Here is a 10,609-nt window from a genome sequence, read left to right on the forward strand (position 1 = left end):
ATTTCAAGGCAGTAACAAAACAGTTTTTTGTTTCTGTCTTTGCTACATTACAAAAATGAAGAAGCCGTTTGTTCGTTACGGCTGAACGAAGACAAAAATCATGCTGCTTTAAAAAATGACATTTAGTTGCCCTTTTGGTGTGCCCTGAGCAGACGCCGGTCCCTCGTAAAAATGCCGAGTAATCAAGTCGATTTTGAAATTAACGCAGAGGTCACATAATCGAAAGAAGTCGGTGACGCTGATTGCAAAATGAGAAACTTTATAAAGCGAGACTACATTTTTAAAAATAAAAAAACAGTGACGTGGCTTGATTAAATTTCCTGAACTTAAGAGTCATCAGATATATTGACAACTTACATATTTAAACGTTAAGTCAAGTACATGCGTATTCAAAGTAGGGAAACTTTGCATCGATATTGGTTGAAAGCGAAGGTAGTTGATTAATTTATCTTACTTGACCAATACTGTTCCAATGCTGGACTCAAGCTTAAAGACCAGCGGTTATGTGTTATAAGTAGGTCCAAAATTAACGACCAATTGCCTAAATTTAGATAGATTTTGCCTTTTGGATATTTCTCAGATATCATTGGCTAATTTTCAGCTGGTTAAGATGTCACTTTTATACCTATGTATTTTCTACCTTTCTTTCACTTCATTCGCTTGCAGTTTATCACTTCCCTTTATCGGAATAGTAGTTGAGATCTCCGTGCTCATCTGATTAAGTTAACAAATTCTTCCAGCTTTTGCATGATTCAATTTTGATCTCTTCAGATTCACCGTAAAAGGAAATATCTCATTCAGAAAACAACTGGTTTCCTTGGTTTCCCATCCTGTTATCACTGAAAACTTTCCACTTGGATATTCTCTTCGCATATCTTTTTTTTCCTCTAATTGCTGCTTCCTGTTCTCTGTTATCGCACTTAGCTTGTTTTGAAGCCAAAACAAAGGTAAAAATACAAAATATGCCATCGACAGATATTGGCTACGTAAGTAATTAGAAAAAAGGCTATAAAACGGACAATTACAAAAATGCACGGTCGTTCAAGGCTACTGTTCCTCAATGAAGGCGAGGCCGATCTTCGACGAAGAAAATGGCTGTTGTACAGTTGTGTATTTTAGCGCTGTTTGTGGCTTCCACAAAAAGTAGCAGTATGTATAACATGTACTCCAACATGATCATACTCGATGACAAAGGAAATTACAATGTTTCCTACAACTACCATGGTGCAAGTAAGAACCACAGGTTGGGTTGGTTTCGGTGTTGCTGGAGTAGCACCAAATAATATCAGTAACTATGATGTGGCAATAGGGGGTGCGAAAGATGATGGAACAAGCTATCTGCAGGTAGGTCGGAATAAAAAAATGTAAACTATCTAAAATCAAAAGAAAAACGCGGGCTCGACACATGTTACGATTTTTGTCTGATTTCTTTCATTTAAGTTAAGACGCTAAATTCTGATCGCAAAAAATTTGTAAAATACAAGTGAAGAATTTAACTTACAAAGTATAGTGGAGATATGGACGCAAGTCTCTAAATTTAGAGAGAAATGGCATGTTTATTACTGGGATACCTGTGGTAGCCCAGTCATAAAATGCCTTTGTTTTTTTGTCGTCTTTTTTTTTTTTTTTTTTTTTTTTCCTCCGCCACAAAATGGAAAAATTGCGCAATAGTACCCAGTGGTCATTGGGCCCTCAACACCATGACAACTAACTGTGATCCAATGAAGGTGTTCACATGCTGATCACGCGTGTTATCTTGATGGTGATTGACGTTGTCATGCAAGGACAGGGCCGGGACACATGACGAATCACGAGATTTTGCTTATAAATCTTTTTGGTCGGTTATTTTGTATTTCAACGTATTTGGATTGCGATCTCCTGGAGCATTATGGCGCAAACGCGCAAAATACTTACAGACGCATATACAAGTCGTATTAATCGCGGCGGCTAATCCACACTGAAAGATGTTATTGAGCGGTAATTTGGAACGGATTCAGTCGCGAACGCTTGAAAGCCATGAAAGCCTCGAATGCCTTGTATGCTAAGTATGCCAATGTCTTAGTTGAAAAACGTTCACTTGTCGTAAAAAGCAAAATCTGAAATCTGAAACCAAACTGCATATACTCTATTCAATCTATTGAACAACACTACTACCGTGAGACTGAGGAACATAACTATAATGGATGCAAACTGCTTGTGAAGAAAGACGACATGTTGGATTCACTTGATGGCAAGGAACGTAGCTACGATAACAGTACGAATGGTATTAATTTCACGATCAGAAAGGTGAATCTTATGTTTGTTTTCATTGTAGTTGTAGGGATATTCTTTTTTAATAAATACGTGATCCGTGTCTTTTTGCGAATAATGTTATTATGTTAAATCATAGTTGGTTAAATATTGTTTACGCAATTGTCTTGTCACAGGCGGCCCAAGCTCACGTCTCGAGAAAAAGCCAACGATTAATTCATGAACGCGTCACGCGTTGTGTGACTCGGTGTTAAGTTACGAGAGGAACTGCACGTTATAAGGAATAGTATAGGGAACGAAGTATGGTCGATTTACAACGATACATATTTCGAAATATGAACATTTTTCTCGTAAAATCAATAAAACTTACTCATACCCTGTGTATCCGTTGTAGTTTCTGGCGATTGTTGCCGTTTTAAGCTTGTTTTACCATCACTGTTATTCACGTCATCTACTTTTATTACATTGGTAAAATCTGTACAGACATCACACCAACCAACTCGCGCGCAAAGTAAGAAGACTATATTGAAGGCTTGAAATTATATTACGATCGATTTTCATCAAGAAATGGGCCAGGAGTTTTCCACAATAGTGCAATTAATCGTGAAGGCTGATCGCGGAAAAGCGATTGCGTGACGCTCGGTAAGCTGTAAGATGACATGTTATTATATACCAGACGTAAAAACTCTTCAGATTCTCAGTCTGCATTTTTTACCCACTCTGCAGTCTATATTGTGTATCCGGTCTGCAGTCTGCTGTCTACATTTTGTACTAACAGGTATCCGTGGCACAAATACAGTTTATTTTTGGTTACATTTATTCGCACAACACACATAATCTACCACAAAATACCTGTGTGTGAGGTAATTCGACATTTTCATTCTTTCCCACGTTAATAATCTTCTTTCCTTTTGTAAGAATGTAGACCACTTACAATGTTTCAAGTAATCCACCCACCCTACAAAAAATAACTCTTGCATGCATAGCATGCCTATGTTTTGAGACAGGTGTATGCCCTTGGCCAGACTTGAGCTCACTATTTCAGTATACTAGTCCGACACTCGTAGTATCACTACACTTGATTCCACGGATCCAGTACCATCCAGGTATCCCAGTTACCCTGCTCACAGGGTCCAGTTAATGTCAGAAATGTAAAAGGACAACAGAAAACCAAAAAAAAATTCAGAAAATAAACGACACTTTGACAAAACAAACAACAGTAACAAAACAAATGATAGTAACAAAACAATGTATGCCTTTGCGAGGAAAGTTTTGAATTAACATGATAAAGTTGATGATGAAGTGTAGGTTTCTCCCATTGAATGTGGATAGCTTCTTTGATTTTACGTTGAAAAGTTGTGGAAGCGTGATCTAAGATGTTAAAACACTCCTCAGAACAAAGAGTGCGACATTGTGGAGAATGGTGTTGACATATGAAAATGTGAGAGGTCCTATCACTGACCAAGTGCTCACGTGCGCATGTGGATAAACGTCGAGAGGTTTCACCGACAGTGCAGGCAGTACAGCCGGCACATAAAAATTTGTAAACCACACACGTATGGAGCCCACAAGGGATAGGATCTTTCACACCAAACATTTTGCCTATTTTCAAAGATGAAAAAACCAACTTGATATCGATGCTGTTACAAAAACGCTCAGCAAATTGGTGAACCCTTTTTTTACGTAGCAACAGAAAAGGAGCCAATGTAAGGTAATTAGCTAGCGTGAAGCTAGTCTTACCGAAAAGTTCGAGTTAACTTTTCGGCAACACTAACTTCCGATATCACAAACTCTCAAAAGAACTCACGAAAGGAATCAGCACAATTTTTTTACTAGGTTGGTAAATTTTAATGCAAACGTTCAAAATGACAGTTTTAAAAACGTTTTACGTAGGCTCTCACAAAACACAAATAGCTTCTCATTCGAAGCACCCATGATAGCTATGAAAGACCGAGATTTTGTATATTTTTAAGTATTATTATACTGTATGTAAATTTGTAAATTCGTTTGTCACTTTTATTCGTCAATGAACCTCATTTTACTGACCTGTACTGAATTCAAACACCATAGGGTGATTTTACAAATTATTTTGTTTATTATTTCACATGGCTGCTGCCGCTTTTGTAACCTGCATCACTAGATAAAATGATTGATTGATTGGTTCACGCGATTTTGCCGTAACGCGAACTCCCGAAGACACGATTTTGCCATTACACGAACTTCTGGTGACACGAACTCCCAATAAATCCAGTTACCAATAGTCGATAGTACTTCAGCGCCATCATTACATGTCATTCAAAATCAAGACATACAACATTTGAAAATGAACGCAAAATGATGGATTCATTCGCCAATAATAAAACTCTTGAAATCAGATAAATAACCTATTATTTTCAATTTACCTAAAATAAAGCCTCATACGTTTTCAGGAAAATGTTCCAGTTGTCCGTCTTTCTCCTTACAACTGCAGTAAGGAAAATTACAACACATTTGTAATCTTGGGTAAAACATATTTTTATAACCCAACTGACCGGGGACATTATGAATTCCTCTAATATGTGTTTTTAAAGCCGGGTAAATATTTTCCATAACCGCCTTGTAATCTGGACTGTTTGAAGCAAGTGGCGAACTTTCTGCGGGATCATCTGTCATATCGTAGAGAAGAGGTGGATTTTGAACTTCGACAAGATGTCCATGACAGCCGCAAATACCATGCCTACTACACATTTCAGTTCCCTCAGTCCATTTAGCCGTCATAAAGTGTGCCTTCCAAACAATGTCACTGTCCTTTGGATGATAACGAACAGCATGGACCTGATTTCCACAGTAATGGAAAATAAATTCATGGGAAGATTCCTCTGTCTGGTTCGTCAATAGCGGTAAGAGATCTTTTCCGTCAATAACTCTGTCCTGTGGAAGGTCTGTGCCGGTTAGTTTGGCAACTGTGGGTAATAAGTCCATAGAACTGGTGAGTTGATCAATTGAGATCCCAGCTGGAATGTGACCTGGCCATGACGCTATTGTAGGCATCCTCACACCACCATCCCAACATTGCCCTTTGCCTATGCAAAAAAAAAAAAGAAAAGAAAAAAAATTCTCATAAAACTTTTTCAAATACAGATGCATTAAATTTGAATGATTAACCTGGAATTGGGGAAAATGAGTATAAACAATTTAAATTTGTGCCCTTTGCAATACACAAAATACTTTCATGGGCAAAAAGTAATAAACTGGATGCAATTAATACATATAACTAAAAGACTGAATGAGTTATCTACTCACTAACTGAATGGACTAATGAAGAATGAAAGAATGAAAAAATAAGAGAATAGAAGAATGAGAGCTCAAAGGAATAAAAGAATAAAAGAGTGAAAGAGCAAAGGAATGAAATAATTGAAGAATAAAGACATGAAAGAATGAAAGAATGAAAAAATTACAGAATGACAGAATGAAGGAATGAAAGAAGAGAATGAAACAATTAACCCTTTAACTCCCATGAGTGACCAAGAAAGAATTTCTCCTTAGTTTATTTATACAATATCATGCAGACAAATGATGAGAATAAAGAAAAATATCAATTATGGGAGTACTAATTGATCTGATACCAAATTCTCCAAACTAACATAATGAGAATCATTTGGCAGACAGTAAGGAGAATTACTAATGAGATCTTGGGAGTTAAAGGGTTAAAGAAAGAATGAAAACATGGAAAATGAAAGAATGCAAGAATAAGAGAATGAAACAATTAATGAAATAATGAATGAAAGAAAGAAAGAGAAAATAAAAAGAATCACAGAATAAAAGAATGAAAAAGTGACAGAATGAAAGAATGACAGAATAACAGAATGAGCTAAGTTAGCAATTAGAATAAATTGAATCATAGAAACAAACAACAAACAAACAAACAGATAAACAAAACAACAAAAATTACCACACTACTTGCTGACCACATCCCTTGTCTTTGAGTTAAGCAATATGGCTTACATAAGGGGGGCAAGTTTCTAAAAAAAACTGTGATCCTGTATCAGTGGGAGAGTATAACATGGTAATATAGTATTATCAACTAAGTTGATGATGTGAATTGGCCATTAACCCTTAACTCTTAGATCAAATTTGTAATTCTTCTTACTGTCAACCATACTATTCTTGTAATGTTAACTCAGAGAATTTAGTATTTGATCAACTAATTATCCCCAAATTGGTATTTATCTTTATTCTCATCACTTATCTGGTTGATATTGTATGGATATTGTAAGGAGAAATTCTGTCTTAGTCACTCATGGGAGTCAAAGGGTTAAGAGTTTCAAAGCTAACATTTTGAGCATAAGCCCTTTTGTCAGAGAGTAAGCACTTTGTCAGAGAAGAGTCAGCTTTGAAACTCTTAACGGCAGCCATTACACGGCTTACAATTGATTTTGGAAACTCAAACAACCAAGAACAAAGAACCAAATTATTTCTCCAAAAAAAATGATGGGGCATTACTAAAATTGCATGCAAGTGTTTATCTCTCTTAAGTTTTGGACTATATACACTAATTAAAAAAAACGCAAAAAAAATGCTAAGCAACTGCTAGGCATTATTCCCCTAATTGGTGACTTATGCCATAAATTAGGTTGCCAATTTTTTTTCCTTGCTATAGACAGCAAGACTGTTTCAGCTTGACTAAAATTCAAATCAAAGCTATCATTTACACACAACAGATATCTGTGCATCATATAATTTTTGTTATTCATTTACCTCCTTTGTAAATACCCTTCCATCCACTATGGTAATCCCCAGATGGACTTATTTCTTCTAAATGAGGTCCATTATCAGATGTGAAATACACAAATGTGTTTTCCCTCAAACCTAGTTCCTCTAAAGAAGCCATGATCTGACCCACACTCCAATCCATTTCCTCTACATTGTCACCATAACGACCATGAACACTATGATCAGCAAATGGCTTTGTAGTGAACAAAGCTGTATGCACTTTGGCAAATGACATGAACAGGAGAAAGGGGTTGTCTTTGTTCTTATGGATGAAGTTCACTGCTTCGTCAGTAAACCGTGCTGTTAGATTTTCTAGAACAACTGGTTGCTCTATAACTTCAAAGTTTTTCATCAGAAAGCAGTTGAATCCTGCAAGAATGATCAGGCCCGCCGATAGTATGAAACAAATAAAAACAGTTATTGCAAGTAAGGAAAAGAAAATTGACTTGCTTATCAAACTGTTTAGGTAGCAGATGTGTAGTGTTAATCCAATAATTGTTGCTGCAATTAGGATATTTGTGGGTCTGAAGCCTGGGATGATGTGCTCTATAACAAAACTCCCTGGCTCACAGTCTCTCAAGTTGGTAAGAGGCAGACCATAGTAATAGTAAAAACCTTGCCTTAGTGGGTGGTAGTGAAAATCAGAGCATGTCGAGGAATGCAGTCCCAGATGCCATTTTCCAATCATACCTGGTAAAACAGAAATTGCAATAGAATTCTTTATTCAATCATTTTAAAAACAAGTATATAAAGTTTTGCTGAAATATGACCAGTTATTATACATAACACATTGAAAATTTTTACTAGGAATGCTTCTCAAGCCAAACTTTGTTCAACATGGCCACTTTCATTAGTAAAACTTGGGCATCTGTTTCAAAGGCAAAGGATGTGGGAAACTACACGATTTAAAGCCTTGACACCCTAACATCAATATACATATTCTCCATACTGTTCTTTGTACAATCTCTAAGGTGCTAACAAGGAGAATTTGTAACAATCAAGAGCTTCTGTAGTTGGTGATCATTTCCTTTTTTCTCGTGACCGTAATGTGCGATTCAGAGCTGACATTGTAGGGGGGACATTAGATGCTCATCTGTCCTAGCCCCAAATCTTATTGTAGTTGGAATACAAAAATTGAGGAAAATACATGTACCCATGAATAAAGCGCGAAACATTTGTGAAAAGCGAAACAACGAAAGGAATAAGCCGAACATGTCGTTAACAACGGGTTTATGTTCGCTAATGAGAAATGATTGCTCAAGAGCGTACCTGTTTTGTAGCCAGCAGCAGACGCAATCTCGGCGAATGTTGTTTCATTTGGAGGCAGACCGCCAGAGGAGGCGGCAAAAATGAACACTCTTATTTGTCCCTGATCTGAAGCCAGTCCTGACCGAATGGGATATCTTCCTGTTAGAAATGCTGCCCTGTTTGGCGTACAGATAGAATCTGGCGTTACATCATGTTGCAGACGAGCTCCTTGTTCAGCCAACCGATCGATATTCGGAGTTTTCATCGTATCGTTGCCGAAGCAGCCCAGATCAGCGATTCCAAGGTCATCCACAAGAAACACAAGAACGTTAGGCTTTGCAAATGCCACGCTGAATATCTCAAGCGAGAAGATTACTGTCAAACAAGTGGCCCACATCCTACTGGCAATAGTGGCGATGGTTCGCAAAGCACCTCACCCCTGGTGGCGTATAAGATTTGTCACGCAATCCTTGTTTAAGCATTATAGGATGCATCCTCGCCAACACTTGTCCCCCCGCTCCCCTACCGCTGGGGAAAGGCCAGGGATTGAGTAAGCAGGGAGTTTAGCATGATTTTAAACATGAACTATCACCCGTGATTTAAAGTTGACCCACCCGGCCCTGGAGAATAAGGCGAGAGCCTGAGAGTGAGTGGCTTCCATCTTAAAATCAATGGCAGAACGAAAATTAAAAGCATTTCGATGCTTTTCCGGTTTTTAAATTCGTCACTCTTGCGTTTTTATCATTTTATTTTTAAATAGCCCTGGCCAGTATTGCATATATTGCCTGTGCAAGCAATTATAAATCAACAGTGCAAAATATTCTGTTTCCACCTCTCGTATGTTGGACTTGATATTACTCATACGGGAGCAAGGTTATGTCGTATGCACAAGCATTGACGACCTGACTGATTTTTAACCCTCAGTTTCTCACGTCGCAATAAATATTACGCTTTTTTATTATATGAGTTCTGTTGTCACTTTACGTACAGCGGATAATTAGTTCAAGTGCACTTTTTACAGACTTGTTTGAACAGAAATATCCACGGCGTGCATAGTTCTTGAACTTCTCTCTTGTCACAAAAATCATAGCATGCTTCCGCAAAAGGTTTAGGCTTAATTGTTGGCAGTTCCAGCGGCTTTATTGCTCGCAAATTCAATTAGCTCCTGGGAAAGCCATCCTGAAGATCCATCTTTTTGGCCTCGTCCTGCAGTTCAATAACGTCCCCTCTTTCCATGAATACCATTTTCGTTAATCTCAAAGGAAAGTAGGTAGCCGTTAGCCGTAAAATGGTCGATATTTCAGCCGTTCGCCGTCAAAGCCATCACCCGGTTAAGACCCCCCAATAAGGCATACCTGTTGGAAGCTCAACTCCAAATAATCTCTAAAACGGATTCTTCTACATTTGGATTCGTGCACTGATGTTAATTTGTGACTATTATTATTTTATCTCAAAAAACCTCCCTTAAACTTTCCTCATATTCATCGATAACGACAAATAAAACCATGAAGTACAATATCCTAATGACTTCCGCCCTTAACTGTTAATAGGCCTGAAAACAAACTCGAAAACATCTATGTATATAACAAGAGGCAGCATATCTGGACGTATAACCAGAAACTTTCAACGACGAAACATTCCTCTTTTTAAAACTGCAACAGGACAGAAAACGTTCATTATAAAAGTGTATCTATCTGGACCAAGTTAGATCCAAGCCTTAAATTATGTAAGAGTCCCGCTTCCTTTAAGAGAGCTCTAAAAAAATCACCTTTTGAATGAATTTTTAAACTGACCGTATTTTATTTAAAGATATATATTTCGTATTGTATTGTATGTATCTTAATTTTGTAATCCAATTTGTTCACCGAAAAGCCCCAGATGGGGATGTGTTCAATAAATGTATGTAAACATGGAATCAAGAAGATATATTCTCTTTCGAATTTCTATTACTATTTCGTGTGCGGTAATGGCATTCGTTAAAATTATCGTTTTCCTCGTTGTAATTATTTTACGTGACCCGTTAAATTCGGCGATTAACTTCGATAGGACACTGTGAATCGAAAAAGGGGGTTCTGACGGATCCCGTTTTACGCTCGAATTTGAAAAAGATGCCCGGATCTCGAATATTTTAAATTGCATTTTGCGCGTCACGAATTTAAAGGGAAAACTTCGTATCTCTCTTCTTATTTGTAACGTTTTAGGGAAATATCGAGCTTTCACGAAATGAAACAAAAACTCACAGTTCACGTATATTTCAGGAGGTAAATCACGCCTCACTGGTTTTTAAATTCATGAATCACGCTCGCCTTCGCGTCACGTAGAAACCCTTTGCTTCCCTCAAACAAGCCCCAATATGTAT

At 37.5% G+C, this 10,609-nt stretch overlaps 1 protein-coding gene and 1 long non-coding RNA gene across 2 annotated transcripts; one reads left to right on the forward strand and one right to left on the reverse strand.

The window, feature by feature from the left end:
• Window positions 1-1,859: 1,859 nt before the first annotated feature.
• On the forward strand, window positions 1,860-2,630 carry LOC149050856 (uncharacterized). Its single transcript, XR_016183767.1, has 2 exons — window positions 1,860-2,286; window positions 2,427-2,630. It is a non-coding gene; the product is annotated as an uncharacterized LOC149050856 (long non-coding RNA).
• Window positions 2,631-3,049: 419 nt separating this feature from the next.
• LOC149050857 (steryl-sulfatase-like) lies at window positions 3,050-8,921 on the reverse strand. Its single transcript, XM_089196781.1, has 3 exons — window positions 8,272-8,921; window positions 6,988-7,692; window positions 3,050-5,312 (listed from the first exon to the last, which is right to left on the reverse strand). Exons 1-3 carry the CDS (start codon window positions 8,645-8,647, stop codon window positions 4,666-4,668), a joined length of 1,728 nt encoding a protein of 575 aa, XP_089052907.1. The 5' UTR covers window positions 8,648-8,921; the 3' UTR covers window positions 3,050-4,665.
• Between the last annotated feature and the right edge of the window lie 1,688 nt (window positions 8,922-10,609).

This window comes from Pocillopora damicornis, chromosome 2 (genome assembly GCF_964200805.1).
Source record: "Pocillopora damicornis chromosome 2, jaPocDami1.2, whole genome shotgun sequence".
NCBI classification, from domain to species: domain Eukaryota; kingdom Metazoa; phylum Cnidaria; class Anthozoa; order Scleractinia; family Pocilloporidae; genus Pocillopora; species Pocillopora damicornis.

Excerpts from the sequence above, each read along its gene's own strand:
- LOC149050857 (XM_089196781.1), bottom strand. The coding sequence starts at position 8,647 with ATGTGGGCCACTTGTTTGACAGTAATCTTCTCGCTTGAGATATTCAGC. Across the intron at positions 7,693-8,271 it reads TGCTGCTGGCTACAAAACAG|GTATGATTGGAAAATGGCAT; the intron begins GTACGCTCTTGA and ends CTGTTTTACCAG. Across the intron at positions 5,313-6,987 it reads GAAGGGTATTTACAAAGGAG|GCAAAGGGCAATGTTGGGAT; the intron begins GTAAATGAATAA and ends TTTTTTGCATAG.